Genomic DNA, 24,377 nt, shown 5'->3' with positions numbered 1-24,377 from the left:
GTAACAGGTCAGTCCTTGGACGTTGGATGGTCACGAAGAGGTGAGCTGCACTTATGTTAACATGTTGGCTTGTTACTATCTGCACTGATCACTCGTGACGCAGTCAGACTTGTGGCGTGTTTTTATGGGGACAGATAGGGAACATCTCGTTACGTATGGTAACCCTCGTTCCCTGATGGAGGGAACGGAGACTTTGTGTCCTCCATGCCACGACTCTGGACTGCCTCTGAGTGAGCTGAGATGCTCGGCTCCTCAGATCAGAACGAGTAAGCAGATGCACACGCTGCCCTATTTATACCCGGATGGCCGGGCGTGGCCAGCTATGCAAATCTGCACACCCAATTTTCATTGGCCTTTCTCAAAACTGTCAGAGATGTTTGGGCTCCCAAGAGCGACCCGTAGTGTCCTACACTACTAGATACAACGTCTCCGTTCCCTCCATCAGGGAACAAGGGTTACCATACGTAACCGAGACGGTATTCTGGCTCAAGACAGTTAGGGTATGTTGAAAAACTCGTATTTTCTCATATTTTCTCCCTCAACTTCAAAAATCATTTCAAAATCATCCTACATCACTGCAGAAGTACCGACACAGTCTCTGCAAAGTGAACATGCAAAAAAGATGAAACACCCTTAACAAAAAAGGTAAAACAGTGATATAGAACGATTTTGAAGTTGAGGGAGAACATGAGATGGGAGTTGTTCAACTGTCATTAACCGAAAAAAAAACTAATTTCAGGGAGAGTAAGACAAGACAAGAGTTTGAGATTAAAAAGTACATAAATTGTATTATTTTTTCTAAAAATTACCGATCGTTTTGCTAGATAAGACCCTTCTTCTTTGGCTGGGACCATTTACAACCACATTTGGGATCATTTCAAGCTGCATTTAAACAGAATTTTGGAAGTTCAAACTCGGGGCTTAACCTCGCCTCCACTGCCAAAACTTCCAACTTCCCCGGCATCCTCGTATCATTCGGCCGCGCCAACAATTCCTCCGATTGGAACATGTACAGTATTTAAGCCTGAGGCTAACGCTCATTAATGGACTACTTGCACTGAGCCTCGTGATGCACTTCCGTTTTGAAAGTGTACAGCTCAGTTATTTCCGGTTATGTACATTTTCAGTGCGCTGTAATCATCTAGCGTTTAAGTCAACTAGAATCTAGTTGATTCTAGTAGGGCTTAGATGATATAAAAGTAATGTCTAAGAATGCTTAGACCAATCTTTACTGTTAAATACTCTGTCTGTATATATCTGCTCAAACGTGTTTATAATGTGATTAATAATACTTTAGTTTCTCAGATGTTGTTTTTGTACTGTATAATAATAAATTCAAAGCATGTGTGCATATGATAGCTATAAAATCAATACAATATTAGTGATTGCTAATGTAACAATAGTTGCTCCTGGGCTGTCAACATGCTCACTGATTTATTCGTTTGTTTATTTATTTATTTTAGTGACCAGATACCATATGAATATTTTTTGGGATAGAAATTATAGAACTAATCCTTTTATTTAGCAAGGATGCTTTAAATTTCTCCTGATATTAACATATGATGAATTTTGCAAGTACTTAAATATCAGGTATGATTTACTTGTTTCACTTGTTGAACAGAATTCAGAAAACAGTCTTCAGCAATGACACGTCTGTTCACATCTCTGTGGTTAGATCAGTGTGCTTAATGATGCGCCTTTGACCTTCATTATGTGTGTTTAGATTATACTGTGTTGTAAATAAAATACAGATAATCTAAAACTCCATTCTTCAAATCTTCTCACATTGTTTCTTACCTGACAGTCACAGTCTCATTGATGGGCCATTAGGAAGGGCCTTTCGTCTCTCACGTATGAATCACTAAATATTCATGGACATTGTCACTCCCTCGCATATTCCCTTTCGAAACATGTACATTCATGTTGCTTACATATTATTGTAGCCCAGTTTGTACTGATTACAATGTAATCAAACTTTATCCATTAATATGATTTTAAGATACTGAAAAATGCACAAATGTCAGGGCATGTCAAAACTTCTCCAGGGCCCCAAAACACACTCAGACCCCAGAGGGTTAACACAGCCAATTCATCATCAGCAATCACACTCCCTATCCAATCAGCACGAGAGAATCCCTACAAATAACCAAAGCAGTCTTACCATCATTTTTCTCGTCTTGCAGCACTCCTCCACCACCATGATTTCTCACCTTCAGCCCATTCCTTCCCCGGGGGGAGCACTTTGGGTTCGGGCTAAATGCCTAGCTCGGACCCCTCTCCCCAGGCAGGGGCAGTACCCTGGGCTCGGGAATGATTACCGAGCTCGGAGCCCTCTCCCGGACAGCACGCCAAATACGCATAACCTTTACTCAGTTTATTACATGTAAGTGTGAACTCGTAAAACGTAATTTCTTTACGACTGAAGAAAGAAAGACATGAACATCTTGGATGACAAGGGGGTGAGTACATTATACAGTATGTAAATTTTTGTTCTGGAAGTGGACTTCTCCTTTAAATGATTGCCCAGTCCTACAAGACAACTCACTAGAAAGACTTGTGAACTGGACTGCACTGTTTAATGAGAGAAATCAAACAAATGACTTTCGAGCTGCTTCTGTTTAATAAATCAGACTGGTGAAATGGGAAACACTGGTGAACAGGTAAAAGCAGCACTCACCTTTTTTAACAAATGTAAATTCACTTGATCTCTTTGCCAAATCTGCAAATGAAAACTCACCCACGGATACAAATCCAAAAGACAGACCTGCTAGAGAAAAGCAAACACACATCACACGCTTAACAATATTCAGCAGGCAAATGATGATCTAGAGGTGGTTTGAATGAGTGTCCCTGAACTTCACTCTCTGAGCCTGATCCACGCTCACTAACTCACAGCTCATATACGGCTATCCTGTCCTCTTCGAATAGGACTTGGAGATGATCATGTGTTGAAAGAGTAACTGCTGCAATGTCTCAAAGTTGGGTCTGTATCATGGTTTCAGTGTTGTTCTCTACTTTCTATGTTGAGGGTAGAAAATATGCTTATACCAATATTCTTTACTTTGAAACAATGGTAATGAAAACTAGCTTCCATTCTGTTTGTATACTAATTTTTCAGCGGCCATTCATGCTTCATGCACAACAATATATTCAGCACTGACCTGTGTGAGACATAACAGAACTGTTATTATCTAAGATAAATGTCTTCATGCACCAAGTAAGAATAAAAGAGGTCATTACTATATACAGTCAAATGACATGACATAGTTCTACAGGCAAGAGCATTTAAGAACCTGAAGGCAGGAGCATGAACGCCTTAGATGATGCTGACTATGAGATAAACAGAGTAACTGCTGAATTATTGACACATACTGCACACCTGATATGTCTGACACTCTGCATTAACACAACAGTTGAGCAATATGTGTCAGTCATCAATTACGCCTCACACCACATACATCCACCAATTCCAACAACCGTCCCAACAATGCCCTGAGCATTGAGTGAACCTTACTGATGAGCCCTGATAACTTGACTAGTCTTTGAGGTGGATTTCACAAGAGCGACCTACCATGATCAGATGCTCCATCAGCTCCATCTGCATACAGCTTTCCCCTCAAACTCCTCACTGCGCTTTCAAAATCCTCATCTGAAAACACACCGGTGTGTATCTGATGTTAATAATTTCTAACAGTGACACAGACTGCTGAAGTCAGAACGTGATTACAATTGTGCAAAATGTGCACAGAAGTGCAGCTCTGATAAACTAAACTAGATTTTGGTCCCTTTTTTTTTTTACAGGTGACAGAAACCAGACTGTATTTAAACAGAGTGTGGATCTTACCATCATTGTCATCGTCGCTAACGTATCCTGGGCGGTTTTTGTAACAAAAGAACGTAGGAGGAAGCATCAGTTTGGCGGCCAGCTCTGTTTGCTCTCTCAATGGCTTGAGCTCAAATACGATTTCAACATCATCATCATTATCATCACACACGTTCTGAGTGCTCTTCTGCGCTGACGGAGAGGAAACTTGAGCAAAAAACAAAGAAAAACTAGATTAACTAATGTAACAACCACTAAACGGATAGTTCTTCCCAACACAAAAACTGCCATCATTTACTTACTCTCAGGCAGTTCTAAAGCTGTTCCACTGAGAAAATGTGACATTTTCAAAGTCAAAAAAACACATTTGTTGCATTGTCTTTATAAAGTACACTGTAAAAATGACAGTGAATTTAACAGTAAAAAACTGTAAAAATGCTACAGTAAAAACCTGTTAAATGGTTAATGGTAAAAGACTGCAAAATTTACAGTGATAACCGTAACTTGACATTCTCAGAATTCGCTGTGTTACATTTTTTTTAATTTGATGTTTTTTTGTTGAAGTAACTCTTTCTTCTTAGTTTTTTCTTAGCAGTTTTGTACATTAGGGTTGTATGTTACATCTAATGTTGTTAAATTAATGTTTATTGCCTTATTTCAGATTCACGTGTGTTACCGTGACTGTGCACCTTCTATAATGTCAAATTTTGTCTCTCAGGTGTGAATTGCTAAATATCCATGGCCGTTGTCACTCCCTCGCATATTCCCTTTCGATCACAAGACATGTCTTAGAAAATTTACATCAATATATTGTTTTCTCTGAACGAGTGAGCGAGATGATTTTCACATCATTTTGTAGGAAAAACTCTAGCCTACCACATCCTCAAAAGTCTTGTGAACAAATGTTCTGTATGTGTTTCATGGCCTTATTTCAGTGACTTTAAAAAAAATTTAGTTTTTTACTAACCACGCATAAACATTGTTTTCTCAAAAACACAAACATGTACATTAATGTTGCTTGCATATTACTGTAGCCCAGTTTGTGCTGATTACAATGTAATCAGACTTTAGCCATTAATATGTTTTTAAGATATTGAAAAAAAGCACAAATGTCAGGGCATGTCAAAACTTCTTCAGGGCCCCAAAACACCCTCTGACCCCAAAGGGTAAAAAGCTGCTTGCGATGGGCTTTGGTTCATCATGTGACTTTCTATTACCACCTGCTTTTGGTGGTTATTAGTGTATTACAAACTTACAAAACAGATTTCAATACTTCAATAGGTTGGTAAATCAAAATTATATCAGTTAATGAAATTATGGTATTTACCTGTAAATTTAAGTGAAAACCGTAAAACGTTGCTACCATATTTTTTTACTGTAAAATTCTTTACAGATTTTTTTTTTTTACAGTGTACTTGGAAAATAAAAACCTGACTTGATCTCTCATTTGGAAGAACAAGACTGACTCTTCATGTTTGCATGAACTATCTCTTGATCCGCTCACCTCTGGTTGAGCACTGTTTTTAGAAGCAATTAAGAGTCATGTAAAACCAACAAGTGTCAAAGCATGTAGCAGACAAACAAAAGCACTCTGACTGTTTCATCGGTCAACACGCATTTCACACCCAACATGAAATCAGTGACTCTACAGACACACACATGCAAACACTCATGCTGTCTATCACTCAGTGTGATGATGCATCTGCAGATCTCATACGTCACACTCATCAGAAATACACTGCATGGCATCAGTCAGCTCTTCAGACCTCAGTACCGACTCTCACAGGTAATCACATTGAGCCATGTTTGAATATGTAAAAAGAGTTGAGTTACATGCTGATGGGGAAAATGAGTGAATGATGACTTTGGTTTCTATTATATTTACTTCTGCTGCCAATATATTTACTGCAGTATACAGAATTATTGATAACACTCAAAAGTGAATATTCAACAAACACTTCTCGCTGAATCTCCTTTTGGTTTCTCATACAGAAACCACTGTGTGCCGCCAAGATCAGGATAAATCCATCTTACTAACTGATTGAATGAAAATCAGTTTCTATACGACAGAAATATGGGCTTAAATGACACCGGCTGTAAATTTCAGAGGCAACATACACCAATAAACTGCACAATAAGACAATTAATGTAAAGAATGTCCTCAAAAATATCTAGAACTTAAATCAGAGATGTGTTTAACTCCAGTCTTGGCTAAACACACCTGAACCAGTTAATCATAATCTTTAGGACTACTTGAGAACTGCAGGCAAGTGTGTTTGGAGCAGGGTTGGACAGCCATGAGCTAAACAAAGAGGTACAATTTTATTTTTTATATAAGATTTTTCTCTTGATGGTGAAGGGCTTCCAAAGATTTTCTGCACAGAGTCTGATCCAAAAGCAAACTTAGGAGGAGAGACCACAGTGCTTTGAATGCCAAGCTTTGCCCCAGACTTGCCACAAAGCATGTCTTGGGTGGAGCAAGGTACTCTTGCAGAAAATGGGGTGAGTAGAGTGTCTTTTTCCTGTGCAGTCTTTGCCTCTTCGAAGACTTCTTTGAAAGCATTTGCAGTTTCCTGAAGTTTAAATCGGATTGCTAACTGTTCCACCTTGCCCTGCCCTTCAGCAAAATCAAAGGCACTCCAGATCCACGCTTTCTCGGCTTCATTCATGGGCTCAAGCTTCATATCTGCAGCAATCCAATGGTTTGCACACAGTTTGAGGACCTGGTCCCGTCTCATCACGAGTCTGACACGCTTTGTTTCATAGTGTTGTAGTATTTTAAGGTTTCCTATACCTCTTTCTTTCCACTGACTAAGATCTTTATCATAGCGGTATAATTTGGCCCGGTGACTGAAAAGGACTTGTTCATTCTCCTCTCCTGTTGAGACCTCAACAAGATCAGGCAGTGGCACAACAGGCACAAAGTACGGACCATCTAGCTTTTCTTCCTGCAATGCTTCTCGTTGATTATCTGTGCCAACAAAAGCCTGACTCTGGTTAAGCTTTGATGGAGACTTAGAGGGACTGAGCATAGGCTGAAAACTGAAACTAAAGCCTGTGGTTGATTCGCCAAAGCAGAATATTGGATCTGGCTGCGAAGGGGTATCATGCACAGAGGAGTTGGCATAGTCCTTATGTGCTTCCTCTCAGTTCTAAAGCTGTTCCACTGAGAAAATGTGACATTTTCAAAGTCAAAAAAACACATTTGTTGCATTGTCTTTATAAAGTACACTGTAAAAATGACAGTGAATTTAACAGTAAAAAACTGTAAAAATGCTACAGTAAAAACCTGTTAAATGGTTAATGGTAAAAGACTGCAAAATTTACAGTGATAACCGTAACTTGACATTCTCAGAATTCGCTGTGTTACATTTTTTTTAATTTGATGTTTTTTTGTTGAAGTAACTCTTTCTTCTTAGTTTTTTCTTAGCAGTTTTGTACATTAGGGTTGTATGTTACATCTAATGTTGTTAAATTAATGTTTATTGCATTATTTCAGATTCACGTGTGTTACCGTGACTGTGCACCTTCTATAATGTCAAATTTTGTCTCTCAGGTGTGAATTGCTAAATATCCATGGCCGTTGTCACTCCCTCGCATATTCCCTTTCGATCACAAGACATGTCTTAGAAAATTTACATCAATATATTGTTTTCTCTGAACGAGTGAGCGAGATGATTTTCACATCATTTTGTAGGAAAAACTCTAGCCTACCACATCCTCAAAAGTCTTGTGAACAAATGTTCTGTATGTGTTTCATGGCCTTATTTCAGTGACTTTAAAAAAAATTTAGTTTTTTACTAACCACGCATAAACATTGTTTTCTCAAAAACACAAACATGTACATTAATGTTGCTTGCATATTACTGTAGCCCAGTTTGTGCTGATTACAATGTAATCAGACTTTAGCCATTAATATGTTTTTAAGATATTGAAAAAAAGCACAAATGTCAGGGCATGTCAAAACTTCTTCAGGGCCCCAAAACACCCTCTGACCCCAAAGGGTAAAAAGCTGCTTGCGATGGGCTTTGGTTCATCATGTGACTTTCTATTACCACCTGCTTTTGGTGGTTATTAGTGTATTACAAACTTACAAAACAGATTTCAATACTTCAATAGGTTGGTAAATCAAAATTATATCAGTTAATGAAATTATGGTATTTACCTGTAAATTTAAGTGAAAACCGTAAAACGTTGCTACCATATTTTTTTACTGTAAAATTCTTTACAGATTTTTTTTTTTACAGTGTACTTGGAAAATAAAAACCTGACTTGATCTCTCATTTGGAAGAACAAGACTGACTCTTCATGTTTGCATGAACTATCTCTTGATCCGCTCACCTCTGGTTGAGCACTGTTTTTAGAAGCAATTAAGAGTCATGTAAAACCAACAAGTGTCAAAGCATGTAGCAGACAAACAAAAGCACTCTGACTGTTTCATCGGTCAACACGCATTTCACACCCAACATGAAATCAGTGACTCTACAGACACACACATGCAAACACTCATGCTGTCTATCACTCAGTGTGATGATGCATCTGCAGATCTCATACGTCACACTCATCAGAAATACACTGCATGGCATCAGTCAGCTCTTCAGACCTCAGTACCGACTCTCACAGGTAATCACATTGAGCCATGTTTGAATATGTGAAAAAGAGTTGAGTTACATGCTGATGGGGAAAATGAGTGAATGATGACTTTGGTTTCTATTATATTTACTTCTGCTGCCAATATATTTACTGCAGTATACAGAATTATTGATAACACTCAAAAGTGAATATTCAACAAACACTTCTCGCTGAATCTCCTTTTGGTTTCTCATACAGAAACCACTGTGTGCCGCCAAGATCAGGATAAATCCATCTTACTAACTGATTGAATGAAAATCAGTTTCTATACGACAGAAATATGGGCTTAAATGACACCGGCTGTAAATTTCAGAGGCAACATACACCAATAAACTGCACAATAAGACGATTAATGTAAAGAATGTCCTCAAAAAATATCTAGAACTTAAATCAGAGATGTGTTTAACTCCAGTCTTGGCTAAACACACCTGAACCAGTTAATCATAATCTTTAGGACTACTTGAGAACTGCAGGCAAGTGTGTTTGGAGCAGGGTTGGACAGCCATGAGCTAAACAAAGAGGTACAATTTTATTTTTTATATAAGATTTTTCTCTTGATGGTGAAGGGCTTCCAAAGATTTTCTGCACAGAGTCTGATCCAAAAGCAAACTTAGGAGGAGAGACCACAGTGCTTTGAATGCCAAGCTTTGCCCCAGACTTGCCACAAAGCATGTCTTGGGTGGAGCAAGGTACTCTTGCAGAAAATGGGGTGAGTAGAGTGTCTTTTTCCTGTGCAGTCTTTGCCTCTTCGAAGACTTCTTTGAAAGCATTTGCAGTTTCCTGAAGTTTAAATCGGATTGCTAACTGTTCCACCTTGCCCTGCCCTTCAGCAAAATCAAAGGCACTCCAGATCCACGCTTTCTCGGCTTCATTCATGGGCTCAAGCTTCATATCTGCAGCAATCCAATGGTTTGCACACAGTTTGAGGACCTGGTCCCGTCTCATCACGAGTCTGACACGCTTTGTTTCATAGTGTTGTAGTATTTTAAGGTTTCCTATACCTCTTTCTTTCCACTGACTAAGATCTTTATCATAGCGGTATAATTTGGCCCGGTGACTGAAAAGGACTTGTTCATTCTCCTCTCCTGTTGAGACCTCAACAAGATCAGGCAGTGGCACAACAGGCACAAAGTACGGACCATCTAGCTTTTCTTCCTGCAATGCTTCTCGTTGATTATCTGTGCCAACAAAAGCCTGACTCTGGTTAAGCTTTGATGGAGACTTAGAGGGACTGAGCATAGGCTGAAAACTGAAACTAAAGCCTGTGGTTGATTCGCCAAAGCAGAATATTGGATCTGGCTGCGAAGGGGTATCATGCACAGAGGAGTTGGCATAGTCCTTATGTGCTTCCTCTCAGTTCTAAAGCTGTTCCACTGAGAAAATGTGACATTTTCAAAGTCAAAAAAACACATTTGTTGCATTGTCTTTATAAAGTACACTGTAAAAATGACAGTGAATTTAACAGTAAAAAACTGTAAAAATGCTACAGTAAATACCTGTTAAATGGTTAATGGTAAAAGACTGCAAAATTTACAGTGATAACCGTAACTTGACATTCTCAGAATTCGCTGTGTTACATTTTTTTTAATTTGATGTTTTTTTGTTGAAGTAACTCTTTCTTCTTAGTTTTTTCTTAGCAGTTTTGTACATTAGGGTTGTATGTTACATCTAATGTTGTTAAATTAATGTTTATTGCATTATTTCAGATTCACGTGTGTTACCGTGACTGTGCACCTTCTATAATGTCAAATTTTGTCTCTCAGGTGTGAATTGCTAAATATCCATGGCCGTTGTCACTCCCTCGCATATTCCCTTTCGATCACAAGACATGTCTTAGAAAATTTACATCAATATATTGTTTTCTCTGAACGAGTGAGCGAGATGATTTTCACATCATTTTGTAGGAAAAACTCTAGCCTACCACATCCTCAAAAGTCTTGTGAACAAATGTTCTGTATGTGTTTCATGGCCTTATTTCAGTGACTTTAAAAAAAATTTAGTTTTTTACTAACCACGCATAAACATTGTTTTCTCAAAAACACAAACATGTACATTAATGTTGCTTGCATATTACTGTAGCCCAGTTTGTGCTGATTACAATGTAATCAGACTTTAGCCATTAATATGTTTTTAAGATATTGAAAAAAAGCACAAATGTCAGGGCATGTCAAAACTTCTTCAGGGCCCCAAAACACCCTCTGACCCCAAAGGGTAAAAAGCTGCTTGCGATGGGCTTTGGTTCATCATGTGACTTTCTATTACCACCTGCTTTTGGTGGTTATTAGTGTATTACAAACTTACAAAACAGATTTCAATACTTCAATAGGTTGGTAAATCAAAATTATATCAGTTAATGAAATTATGGTATTTACCTGTAAATTTAAGTGAAAACCGTAAAACGTTGCTACCATATTTTTTTACTGTAAAATTCTTTACAGATTTTTTTTTTTTTTTTTACAGTGTACTTGGAAAATAAAAACCTGACTTGATCTCTCATTTGGAAGAACAAGACTGACTCTTCATGTTTGCATGAACTATCTCTTGATCCGCTCACCTCTGGTTGAGCACTGTTTTTAGAAGCAATTAAGAGTCATGTAAAACCAACAAGTGTCAAAGCATGTAGCAGACAAACAAAAGCACTCTGACTGTTTCATCGGTCAACACGCATTTCACACCCAACATGAAATCAGTGACTCTACAGACACACACATGCAAACACTCATGCTGTCTATCACTCAGTGTGATGATGCATCTGCAGATCTCATACGTCACACTCATCAGAAATACACTGCATGGCATCAGTCAGCTCTTCAGACCTCAGTACCGACTCTCACAGGTAATCACATTGAGCCATGTTTGAATATGTGAAAAAGAGTTGAGTTACATGCTGATGGGGAAAATGAGTGAATGATGACTTTGGTTCTATTATATTTACTTCTGCTGCCAATATATTTACTGCAGTATACAGAATTATTGATAACACTCAAAAGTGAATATTCAACAAACACTTCTCGCTGAATCTCCTTTTGGTTTCTCATACAGAAACCACTGTGTGCCGCCAAGATCAGGATAAATCCATCTTACTAACTGATTGAATGAAAATCAGTTTCTATACGACAGAAATATGGGCTTAAATGACACCGGCTGTAAATTTCAGAGGCAACATACACCAATAAACTGCACAATAAGACGATTAATGTAAAGAATGTCCTCAAAAAATATCTAGAACTTAAATCAGAGATGTGTTTAACTCCAGTCTTGGCTAAACACACCTGAACCAGTTAATCATAATCTTTAGGACTACTTGAGAACTGCAGGCAAGTGTGTTTGGAGCAGGGTTGGACAGCCATGAGCTAAACAAAGAGGTACAATTTTATTTTTTATATAAGATTTTTCTCTTGATGGTGAAGGGCTTCCAAAGATTTTCTGCACAGAGTCTGATCCAAAAGCAAACTTAGGAGGAGAGACCACAGTGCTTTGAATGCCAAGCTTTGCCCCAGACTTGCCACAAAGCATGTCTTGGGTGGAGCAAGGTACTCTTGCAGAAAATGGGGTGAGTAGAGTGTCTTTTTCCTGTGCAGTCTTTGCCTCTTCGAAGACTTCTTTGAAAGCATTTGCAGTTTCCTGAAGTTTAAATCGGATTGCTAACTGTTCCACCTTGCCCTGCCCTTCAGCAAAATCAAAGGCACTCCAGATCCACGCTTTCTCGGCTTCATTCATGGGCTCAAGCTTCATATCTGCAGCAATCCAATGGTTTGCACACAGTTTGAGGACCTGGTCCCGTCTCATCACGAGTCTGACACGCTTTGTTTCATAGTGTTGTAGTATTTTAAGGTTTCCTATACCTCTTTCTTTCCACTGACTAAGATCTTTATCATAGCGGTATAATTTGGCCCGGTGACTGAAAAGGACTTGTTCATTCTCCTCTCCTGTTGAGACCTCAACAAGATCAGGCAGTGGCACAACAGGCACAAAGTACGGACCATCTAGCTTTTCTTCCTGCAATGCTTCTCGTTGATTATCTGTGCCAACAAAAGCCTGACTCTGGTTAAGCTTTGATGGAGACTTAGAGGGACTGAGCATAGGCTGAAAACTGAAACTAAAGCCTGTGGTTGATTCGCCAAAGCAGAATATTGGATCTGGCTGCGAAGGGGTATCATGCACAGAGGAGTTGGCATAGTCCTTATGTGCTTCCTCTCGCAAATCGTAATTATCCCATTCTAAAGTGGGTACGGTGCTGTCAGAGTCAAGCCCGACTACAACTGCAGAGGTACTGTGACCTGCATTGCTACTTTCGTCACCCTTGTTTTGATACGTCAAAAATGCTTTGAGGTCCTTAAGATCAGATTTCATTTCTTCAGCTTTCTGTATAAGCTGGGCCATTCTGCCAATGTTCACGAGCTTGTGAGGGGTCTGCAAAGGAATATCCAAAAGCAGTCGCTGACATTCCTCAAATTTCAGCTTGAACTCTTCGGCAAGCTCTGGTGTTTTGAATTTTGCAGCAAGTTGTTCTATTTTGGCATCTCCATCTGAGAAGTCATTGGCCAGCCACATCCAGGCTCGATCTGACCCAGTCAGGGACTTTAAGCTCATTGTGGTTGTGATCCAATGATTAGCACACACTTTCAACACCTGCTCTCTCCTCATAAGAATTCGCAGTCTCCCGTTTTGGTTATTCTTGAGCAGTTTAAGGTTGCCGACTCCTCTTTCTTTCCATTGGCTTGTTTCTGTATGAAATCTGAAGAGCTTGACACGCTGTGAATACAAGACTTTCTCATCTTCTTCTCCTGTCACAAGATCAATCTTCTCTGGCATCTGAACAATGGGCTCAAACTGAATATTATCATTCTCCTCGGTTATGTACATTTCATCATCTTGATCACCAGAGGTGTCGGCCTTAGGGCTGGAATGAAACCCTGTAAAGAACTTCTCGCCAGCCCCTGCAAAGCCTTTGGAAGTGGGATCCTTTTGGCCAAACTGAAAACTACCTTGTGACTCTGCCAAGTCAGCAAAACTAAAGGTGCTAGGCTTACCAGTAACGAGGGGATTATTATCATGACTATCAGCATCTACAGACTGATCTGAGGAACTCGGGGCTGCCTCTTTTACTTTCTCTTTGTGAAGCTCAGCAATATTTTTGAGGTCAGATGCAGACTGTCTGTCTGATGGTTTTGCCTCAGCTTTTGCAATCCCAAAGTTAAATCCATCAACAGGCGCCAGCATTGAAAATTAAAAACTTGAACTGCTTGATGACTTTTCAGCCTCACTTGTAGAGGACTCAAACTTGATGCCTTCTGATGATGCCTTATCCTTACTTGCACCAAGCTGAAAAGCAGCACTTGGATTGAACTTGGCTTTTGCAGCAGATTGGCTGCTAGAACTGGCAAAACTGAAGGTAAAAGAGGAACCTGATGGTGCAGCAGAGACCTTGTTTTTCATATTTGGGTTTGGTGTCTGACATGAAACACAATGGCTGGATGAACATATATTTCTTATCAGGCAAGTGTCACAATCCCACTGTCCATCTTTTTTACCAAACATGGCAGCTAACCCACCTTGCGATGCTGCATTACTTTTATCAGTGTTGCAGGGGGTTTTGCAACAAACACATTCAGTTGCTGAGGCATCATTCCTCACTAGGCAATAGTTACACTCCCACTGACCCTCTTTCTTGGCAAACTGAGCACCAAATCCAGTGCCAAATGGGACTGCTGGTTTATTTGCACAATGTGGCTGGAGAGGTGGTGTGTGTGATGACTGTTGGTAGGCATACGTATGCTGCTGTGGAGGAAGACGATTCATCCCATATACAGGGCCCTGCAGAAGTAAACAAATAATACCTTATCGATTTTCTGATCCTTTACTGTATCGAGTAATATATTGTGTTTACATGAAAATCCCTCCACTACCTTTGTTAGTGTAACATTTGCCGCGATGTGTAGAGGATGTGAATAATCTGCTGAAGATCGGTTGTAGAACACAGAGGGACCTGTAGTAGCAACTGAGACAAATGGTCTGTTTTTAAGCATGTCTTCACTATTGTGGTGCTGTTCTCATAAAAACAGCATTACCATTTACCAACAGAATTTTAAATCTAAATGTCCAAAAACAAAGATTTTACATAAATTAAATATTAAGTAAAATCATGGTCATAAACACTGTAAATTTGAATAAATGTCAATTAGTACTTCTGTTCACACTAACAACAAACATTCCCATACAATAAATGAGACTGCATTTTGACTGAGATTACAATTTGTGCCCTAAATCCCTAATGTTTTAATTTATAATACTTTACTATATACCTTTAAACACTTATCTTCTGTGTTCACGTTCTTCATGCACGTGCGTGCACACACACACACACACACACACTTTACAGACTGTTATATGTTCATATAAATGTAAATATAAAAGATAGACACATATGTTAAAATTTATAAGACAAATTGTTAAAAATAATAAGAAATGTATATAAGTTATCCTCCATGATATGAGATGATGATAGACTTGTTTCTGAGAGCAGATGAATCTCCAGGACTTTACCTCTGTCTGAGATCTTCTTGAGCTCTTCTTTGCACAGATCCTCCAGTTTGTCTCTCAGCTGATGGACAGATTCTCTCAGACCATCAAAAGAGAAAAAAGAACCGAAGAGATCATCATTTACATCTGTAGATTCAGGAGGTGCTGAGAGAGACTGGAAACTCTACAAAAAACACAAATCAAAACTTACCAGCTTCACACTTCACTCAAAACCTGCAAGAATATCAGATTTGTGCAGCTCTGCTTGACTTGACTGATCTTTAGTAGCTAACTCACCTCAATCCAGCAAATCTTTCTAAGCAACAGCTACATTCTTCTCACATTCATTAAATCGCATTAGAGCTACAGTTTCTAGCATCTGCCACCTACACTATACGTGAACTTGTTAGGAAATTTTTTTATATGATAAAACACCTGCCAAGAATATAAATGACCATCTAACAGCTCAAGCACATCAGTGGTGTCTCATTAATGGGTAGATCTGATCAGGAAAAGCAGCTTAAAGGACTAGAAATTACTATTATTTATAACTTTAGAGCTGTTTGAGACACTAAAATTTCACAAGAGCCCTAACGGTCAAGTTTGGTTTGGTTTCAATACTTTGAAACACTGCTAATATACAGTCTTACTTCATCTTTGGGGACTTCACAATCACATTCATCAATATGTTACAGGCAAATAAAAAAAATTAAATTAAACAAGTGTTAAGATCACCTAATACGATTTTGATGAAAGTTACTCAGAATTGGTACTTATGAGCGCACTGATTCACCATGATGCAAGAAATCAGGCAAAAAATTTGTTAAAAGGTGAAGTGTCAGTGAAGTTTTGTTTCATTCTGCAGTCATGAAATGTCACAGCAGGATGTGTCTCAAGTCCACTATGATCATGTTCTAGATCTTACCTGCAGGAACTGGATGTGATCCTGTGTGTGTGAAAGCTGCTCCAGCTCAGCGTCTCTCCTCCTCAGATCATTGATCTCCTGCTCCAGTCGCTCCAGTCGTCCTTCAGCTCCACTCACCGCTCGCTTTTCCTGATCTCTGATCAGCCGTATCAGCTCAGAGCGGCTTCTCTCAATGGAGCGGATGAGCTCAGTAAAGATCCTCTCACTGTCCTCCACTGCTGTCTGTGCAGAGCGCTGTTAGGACACACAGTGATTCAGGCTTCAGTGGGACTGAAAGAGACAAGAGAGTCTGAACTGAGACTGAGACAAACTTCTCTTCTTCTCCAGACTCACCTTATGAGACTCCACAGCCTCTCTCAGCTGCTGAAGATCTTTCTCTCTCTGCTGGATTCTCTGCTGGAACGTCTTCTGCGTCTCCTTCAGCTGCTTCTGCAGGACAAACGGATGATAGTGAATGTCACAGAAAACTACTGACACTAAATCATGATGTTGTAAAGTCCATCTAACTGACCAAACGACTGTATCAGTCTTTTTTGGTGTGCGAAGCAATTTAATTCCAGAGGTGTAAAAAGTGACTGAAAACTATGCTTAAGTAAAAGTACAGATAACTTAAAGCAGAAATTACTTTATTACAAATTACAAGTCACCAATTCTAATATAGCTTAAGTAAAAGTCTTAGTGCTGGTTTCACAGACACAGGATTAGGCCATAGTTCAATTAGGACATTAAAGGTACATCGGACACCCATTTTCCACAAGTTGATATGATTCTTTAGGGTCTTAATGAAAAGTCTCTAATTTACTTTGATTAAAAATTTCAAATGGTTTTGTAAAACAACACCATTTTTACCTTGTCAAAATCAGCTCTGCAAAAATCATCTCATTCTAAGGGGTTGTTCCTTTAAATGCAAATGAGCTCTGCTCACCCCACCCCTCTCTTCTCTCTGTGGAAAGACGGTCTTGTTTACATTAGCCACGTTTAGCCGCTAAACTTCCGAACTACCACTTTATTAGGAAAGGCGATCGCAAAGATTCATAAAAAAACGCTTATACTCACTTCTGCTGTAAGTGAAGCTGGATCATGAATGACTCGCGCAAACATAGACGGATATATGTAAATCGGGAGGCGCATTCCCTTCACAAACAAACGTAATCTACTGCATCTTCAGCAGCTCAGATGTCGGGAGTAAATGACGACCACTATGTCCATTATTACATCCAGCAACACAACACCTCAATCGCTCAATCGGAGGTATTCTTGTCTAACTTACATCCCTGCTCCAGGATCGAAACAATGGAGGTCAGACTCTTACAGCTGATCTGAGGTAAGAGCTCATGTCAATCAACTATCGTGGGAGCGCCCTCTGTGGGTGTGACGGCACACCGACAGGCATCTGAGAACGGCTCGATTTGAAAAAGGGGATATTATTTTTACAGATTAATTAAAAACCACTGCATGGATTTTTATCATCATAGGGTAGATTTGTACATACACTGCCAACACACATTAATGTTCAAACAACATGAAAAAGTGAACTTAGCATCCGATGACCCCTTTAAAGTAATTTTTATAAACATGTCTTACAAAAAACATTACTGGTGTACATCTTGAGACAAAACAAAGGCACTGACATATTTCAAGATCAAATCAGTGCATATTTCCTTCAGTTAAAACCGCTCAGACTTACATTGTAGTTTGGGGCTCAAATACTCAAAAAGGGCATAAGTAAACCAATAAAGGTCTCAGCCATGTCCTCACTTAATATGAGTCAAATAATGACTAATGGTGAATAAACAGGTTTTAAAAACATGATTTTCCTCTATTATTTACTGCAGGATCTGTATAGGTTTAAATAAATATTTTGCTATAAGTATATACAACTTTTTGCATCAAAACCTGGTTAAAAAAGAACTTGATTTCCAAAGTCAACAAATTTGCCACAGCTGAATGTAACATTTTGTTTGTCTAAAAAAGCGTGCACAATACACGCTAGTATTTAAGAGAAGCAGAGATTCAGGGATTACATGCATTTCCTGGAAAACCTACATTGTCTGATATTTAGACTACATCATCCCTTTGCGAAAAGGAGAAAAAAAAAGGCGGTCTGAGAGCTTCAACATGCTTTCTGTCAAAGCATATGTACCTAATGCATAACACACATGAAAATAAATCTGCTGTTTAAAGATTTAGGCAACTATCAAAGTTTGATATGTCTTCCAGATATGAACAGCACATCAAATAGACATCAAAAATTACATGTTTTCTATTGAGGAAAGTAGTCAAAAAGATACTTAAGTATAGTAACTAATAGGGTTGGGTATCGTTTGAATTTTATCGATTACGATTCCGATTCTGATTCTGCTTATCGATTCTAATTTTTAATGATTCCTAGGTTCGATTCCAATAACATCAATTCAAACATTTTTATTCTGTATTTTTACAAAGCTTTCTGTTGCAGCTGAACAACATGAGCAAAAATAAGCAGCCAACAGAACACTTAGGCCTAAGAGGAACTGTGGTTTGCCTGTGGTTAGACTTATATAAATTTCAAACATTAAATTGTTAAAGACAAATAAATAGTCAGTAGTAAAATAGGAACAAGCTAATAAATTAGCAATAGCATGAATAAATACAACTAAACAAATTGCAGGTACAGAAATTTGAATCAAAAGTTTAAAAACAGCATAGTTTTCATTTCATAAATAAAATATAGGTTAGACATTAAAGTTACAAAAGATATTCAGTCAAAATCAGTGAATCAGTGAAATTTTTTGTTCTTGGATTAACAACAAAGGCAGCACTTTTATTAGGCTGCTGTCTCTTCAACGCTGAATGCATGCGGATCTAAAAATACCGTTACACTTGTGTTTTCTTTCTCATCTGTTCACTTTCACTATCACTTTCTACAAAAACAGCTGTGTTTATGATGATATACTGACGTACTTTTGTGCATATTTGGCAGTAAATGTCAAAGAGAAGTTAGATCTGGCCCTGAACGATCTTTTCTGCAGTGGAAATGCACGGAACAGTTCGAGAACAGACACAGGCTGTTCACTGTGCTCGCGCTTCAGATGTGTGCGCTCCACACAAATGGTGCACAACTTCTTTCCCTTTTCCCCTCCTGTGCTTAAATTGTTTTTTTTAACTTTAATGTAACATTAAAATGCAAACACAGGAATCGTAAAGTGGAACTGCACGTGTCTTATCGAATACCCGGTTTTTGGAAATTTGGAACCGGTTCTCGATACCCAACCCTAGTAACTAATTACATTTACTCAAATTCTTCACACCACTCTTTAATTTTAGTTAAAATTCTGTTCTGTTCTGTTATGACTTTGCATTTTGATTGGAATGTCATTGATCATTGGCCAATTACACTGTAATAATAATAATTATCTGGACATTTGATTATCCTGTTTAACTCGTACTTTAATTGTACTAGTTCATTTAGATTCCAGTGTTGCTTAGAGTCTCATGCCAGCCGTGTACCCGGATCTAACAGTCACAAATTCACCAGCCTTGGACACAACTGACTAATACTATTTAGATGGCTGCTCAACTCTTGCTCTTTCTAAAAGTATTTGATTTAGTCCCTATAGATCTATATACACTTGAGTAAAGCAACACTCAGCTGTAACAGCTGGGCAAATCAGACACATTATTATTTGTTACATTTAACAAATAATCCACAATACCCCTCACACAACAAGCAAACTGTGTTTTGTGAACTACACCCAAACTACAACTACCACTCAGCCAGAACCAGAACCCTGGTTACCTTACCAGCAAAGACAAATTACAAGATAAGTCTGGTTTTACGACCTGAAGGAATTTGGGGAGAAAGTTTTACTTTCACTTAATTCTCTATTGAAATGGCCACTACCCATAGAAAAGGACTTCTTCCCATTAATTCACAGACAAACCTTTCTATGAATGAACATGCATATCCCTAGGATATTGTGTGTATTATTACTGTTTTGTATATTGCCTTTCATAATGTATACTGTTTTATACGCGCTTTATGATTGATTAGCTCATGTAAATTTATTGGGGTCAAGTTTCATATCAAAATGATCCTTCTGTAATTTCTTGAGGGATACACTATACCACATCTTTAGAACTTAAATAGGACTCAGCTTCCAAATGAGTCAGCTTCCAAACAAAGAAAGTTCTTCCCTCCAAAATTACACCTTTTTCATTGGTCAAACTAAACTCAGAAGGTATAACCTTGCCAGAAGTTAAAAATTTTTTTAGCGATTCTCGTTTGATACTTAAATCTACAACATTTTTAAAAACATCAAATATTAGATCAAGTAAGCACAGCATCGACTTTGCGCTGCTGCCCGCAATCACGTCAAGGATCAGACAAATTTGCATGTGTTAAGGTTAACTAATGATGATTAAATGAGGATAGGAAACAGGAACAACCAAATATAGGCACAAGAGGGAGAACTCAACATAAACAGACCACAGGGGTGTGACACATGGCTTCAACCCATTGTGGTAATTAACACATTTACACTATTAGTTAATATAATATGTTATGAGGGAATTAATACATTATGACACATTTAACTAATAACAATTTATTTATTAATTAATCTATGAATCATGTACAGTACTGTGCAAAAGTTTTAGGCCACTAGTATTTTCACCAGCTAAAAAATGGTTTAAAGTAAGTTAAAGTCAGTCTTTTGCTGTAGTGTGTCAGTAGGAAACATCAGTTTACATTTCCAAACATTCTGTTTGCCATTAATTGTAATAATCTAGTGAGATTTTTGTTTGCACAAGGAGTCTGACAACAGCCAGTGCTCCACACAGAGATCTGATCTCACCATCATCCAGTCTGTCTCTGGAATGACATGAAGAAACAGAATAACTGAAACAGACTAAATCCAGAAGAACTGTTTCAACATCTCCAAGATGTTTCAAGCAACCTACCTGCAAAGCTACCTGAAAAACTACGTACAAGTGCACATAGGGGAAAAGCTGTGTTAAACACAAAGGATGGTCACATCAAATGCTTATTTATTTTAGTTAATAGAAGTTTTTTGATAAAGAAAGATCTATTTATGACATTGTTTTTGACAGCATCCTCATTTTATGTGCCTAACTGTCAAAAAATTTTAACAGTACTGTAGCTTTGTAGGTATAGGTCTCTTAAAGCATCTTGGAGATGTTGCCACAGTTTTTCTGGATTTAGTCTGTCTCCGTTTTTTCTGTTTCTTAAGACAGACTGGATTGAATGATGGAGAGATCAGATCTCTGTTTGCACAAACAGCCTGTGCTCCATACAAAAATCTCACTGGATTATTATAATTAATGGCAAAATGAATGTTTAAAAATGTAAACTGGTATTTCCTACTGACACACTACAGCAAAAGACCGACTTTAACTTACTTTAAACTATTTTTTAGCTGATGAAAATACTAGTGGCCTAAGACTTTTGCACAGTACTATATAATGTTCATTTTTTGCAGATGCAGTAATTATTCATAAATGTTTTATAAATTAACTCATGATTATTTGTGTAGCTAAACATGAATTAATGCATATCAGTGCCACCGTATTGTAAAGTATTACTGTTTACAACTTTTTGGGCAATTTGCATGAAAGACACTGGGAAAGGGCACACCCTCTGCAATCAAGAACTTATCTGTGTTTATCTCTAAACTTTTATTACCTTTTAGTTTTACTGGTGCAAATGTCAAATGACTATTCAATATTTAGTCAAATGACTAAATCACTATTCCAGTCGTACCTAGACATTTCAAATGATAACATGACTGTGGATATCACTTGCATTAATGTAGAACAGTATATTTGGCTATTGCCAATTTTGAGTGAACTGAGTGAAGGGAAAAATAGGTGGAGAAGAAGAGACAAATGTGAAGGAATAATAGTTGAGAAAGAACCTTTCCCGCATATTCTCTCAGTGAAAAACAAATGCTTTTAATACACTGGGTTTGTATTGTTCGTATATCAGGAGATCGAAGTGTCTGAAGTTCTAGCTTTACAATGCGAACAGATTAATCCAGTAAAAGTATTGTGGGGCAGTTTACTTATCTGAAGTGATAACCAGTGGTTGTAGCTTCAAAGGTGAAACTAACAGATGAAGAGCTTCACGCTGACTGTGCTTTTGCTGTGTAGCAGAGCTGCAGCTCTACATAGAAAATAATTTAACCACAAGATCACTCCACTGAGTGTTTCTGTTTATAATTTTCATTGGAAGTCAGTCACTGACAACTATTACAATCTTTAAAGGGGCTTCAGATTTACATTTAAATGATGATGAATCTACACAGAACACAAGCCTAAGTGAAGCTGTAAACAAGTGAAGTCATTTGGATTCAGTCAGATTTACTGAATAGAAAGTCATCTGACTATCACTGCATTTAAATTTTGACTGATGGAAGTATATATTTTCTCAAATAATAGGTGAATAGTTCACTCTATTTTTTTATGTTGCATAAAAAGCCTATTTTACAAAAGCTTGTGTTGATAAAGGTTTACAGTGCATTTTCAGCAAACAGGCTCAGCAGTGAAACTCTTCCTGCAGCTTCTGTGCATTTCTGCTGTTGTGTGCAGTGTGAATGCTGCAAGATGTTAACATGGGTGCCAATACAAACACATATGTAACGAGTGGCAGCAATATTTCATCAGTGTCTAGTTTTAAATACCTGAGTCTCTGTCCTCTGTGCTGCAGCTGATACAATATCATGGTTTTTATGTTTATCCATACACAGCACACATATACATTTCTGGTCAGTGCGACAGAAAACCTCAAGGAGCTTCTCATGTTTCTGGCAGATCATCTTCTGCAGTCGTCCAGTGGCATCAGTCAAATTGTGTCTCGTTCCTTTAAAGAAACTCTCATGTTGTTCAAGATGATTCTGACAGTAAGAGTTCAGACACATCAGACAGGACTTGACGGCTTTGTATTTTGTTCCAGTACAGACGTCACACTGCACATCTCCAGCTCCAGCGTAACAGTCAGCAGGAAGTTTGGTCTTCTTCAGTTTCTCCACCAGTTCATCCAGCAGTGTGATTTTAGCTAAAGCAGGTCTTGAACTGAAGGTCTGTCTGCACTGAGGGCAGCTGTAGACTCTCATCTGATCCTCCTGATCCCAGCAGCCTGTAATACAGCTCTTACAGTAACTGTGTCCACATGGAATGGCCACTGGATCCTTCATGAGATCCAGACACACTGGACAGCTAAACTCATCCTGAGAAAATTTGGTTTCTGCCATTTTATTGCATGAACACAGAGACACAAACACGCAACATCTCACCTACACTTAAGTTTCACATTCCCTGAACTCAGGTGATTCCTGTTTCCTTGTGCTGTGTTTGTGTGACGTGTGTAAAATGGGTGTGTCTGCAAATATGTAAAGCAGGTTTCTTATTCCTGGTCCTGTAGAGCCACACCTGGCTGTAATAAGTAAACACAAAGATCTTGACTAGTTGATTCAGGAGCATTCCTGAAGCATCAGGGCTCCAAACTGCAGCAAAAATGGCCACCAGAAATAACATTTTGTGAGTGAAGTTTTTGCTGAGGTTGCCACTAGCAACTTTATAAATATACATGTTATGACTTCGAAAGTTGCAGTTTTCCTGATTGTTTTGCGATCGCATCTTTTGTTATGTTGACTTAATAAACTGAGATGATGCGCATCAAAGTTAAAGTGGAAAAAAGACTTTCAAACAGTCCTCATCTCTGCCAAACAGCTATGCTCTGCTGCACTTGTGCAGCATGAGAGAGATCGAATGACAAAGACATGCAAAGTGCACAAAGGCAGTGTCTATATAGTGCACAACTTAGACTACAACAAGTAAAGCTGTCAGCTGTGTGGACATTAACAATATTGTTAACAATTCTCGGTTATAATCCATACTATGGCTGCTTCTTATCAAGATCTTTAGTCTATATGCTGTTCTGTCAATGAGTGAATGGTGAACTTCATATTAGCCTATTTGTAGCACACTTGCCATCCTATAACCGCAAAAAGCTTTGTGCTCTGTTACCTTTTAATAAACATAGTAGGCTATTAGCTTTAAAAATATGCCAATAACGGAATTCAAACAATAAAGACGGCTTTGGCACTCTTTAATGCGGCAGGATCGATCGCCTTAGCGCCTCAGTTCAAGTGGCAAGTGAAATTGTTATATCTTTCTTTTTACTACTATAGGTACAAAATGACCATGAATTAACATCAAAAAGTATTTTATAAGATAGCCTACAGTACAACTTACTAAAATGTTTCATATAAAAGCTCATTCAGTATTTCAAACTGAGGAAAACATGTAAAGCTTGTAAACAATGACACTTAATAGATTTACCTCAGAATAACCATTCTGCGTCCATAAGATCATCAGTCAGCTATAAAAAATAACTGTAAAAAGGAACATTTTGGTGAATTATGCAAAGTATTGCATATTCATATTTTTACTTAGCCTGTTGTCTACATGATTAGA

At 38.2% G+C, this 24,377-nt stretch overlaps 3 protein-coding genes across 4 annotated transcripts in view; all 3 read right to left on the bottom strand.

Moving 5' to 3' along the window:
* The window catches only part of LOC127182901 (peptidyl-prolyl cis-trans isomerase), a 31,118-nt gene extending 7,913 nt beyond the window's left edge, over window positions 1–23,205 (bottom strand). The window contains exons 1-9 of one of the 2 annotated variants that reach the window (XM_051138596.1): window positions 22,583–23,205; window positions 16,236–16,331; window positions 15,903–16,136; window positions 15,002–15,161; window positions 14,365–14,456; window positions 14,119–14,272; window positions 3,845–4,030; window positions 3,572–3,649; window positions 2,678–2,767 (exon numbers count right to left, since the gene is read on the bottom strand). In XM_051138596.1, coding sequence (XP_050994553.1) covers window positions 2,678–2,767; window positions 3,572–3,649; window positions 3,845–4,030; window positions 14,119–14,272; window positions 14,365–14,456; window positions 15,002–15,161; window positions 15,903–16,136; window positions 16,236–16,331; window positions 22,583–23,152 — 1,660 coding nt within the window. In that variant the 5' untranslated portion in view covers window positions 23,153–23,205. The remainder of the gene's footprint in view (window positions 1–2,677; window positions 2,768–3,571; window positions 3,650–3,844; window positions 4,031–14,118; window positions 14,273–14,364; window positions 14,457–15,001; window positions 15,162–15,902; window positions 16,137–16,235; window positions 16,332–22,582) is intronic. The other variant, XM_051138597.1, reaches the window with a different exon arrangement.
* LOC127182908 (E3 SUMO-protein ligase RanBP2-like) lies at window positions 6,840–10,894 on the bottom strand. Its single transcript, XM_051138609.1, has one exon. The coding sequence runs from the start codon at window positions 9,692–9,694 to the stop codon at window positions 8,912–8,914; it is 783 nt and encodes a 260-aa protein (XP_050994566.1). The 5' UTR covers window positions 9,695–10,894; the 3' UTR covers window positions 6,840–8,911.
* LOC127182906 (E3 SUMO-protein ligase RanBP2-like) lies at window positions 11,402–14,126 on the bottom strand. Its single transcript, XM_051138606.1, has one exon. The coding sequence runs from the start codon at window positions 13,676–13,678 to the stop codon at window positions 11,756–11,758; it is 1,923 nt and encodes a 640-aa protein (XP_050994563.1). The 5' UTR covers window positions 13,679–14,126; the 3' UTR covers window positions 11,402–11,755.
* Window positions 23,206–24,377: the final 1,172 nt, after the last annotated feature.

The sequence above is a fragment of the Labeo rohita genome, chromosome 20 (genome assembly GCF_022985175.1).
Source record: "Labeo rohita strain BAU-BD-2019 chromosome 20, IGBB_LRoh.1.0, whole genome shotgun sequence".
NCBI classification, from domain to species: domain Eukaryota; kingdom Metazoa; phylum Chordata; class Actinopteri; order Cypriniformes; family Cyprinidae; genus Labeo; species Labeo rohita.
This window is presented reverse-complemented; position numbering and strand designations above follow the sequence as displayed.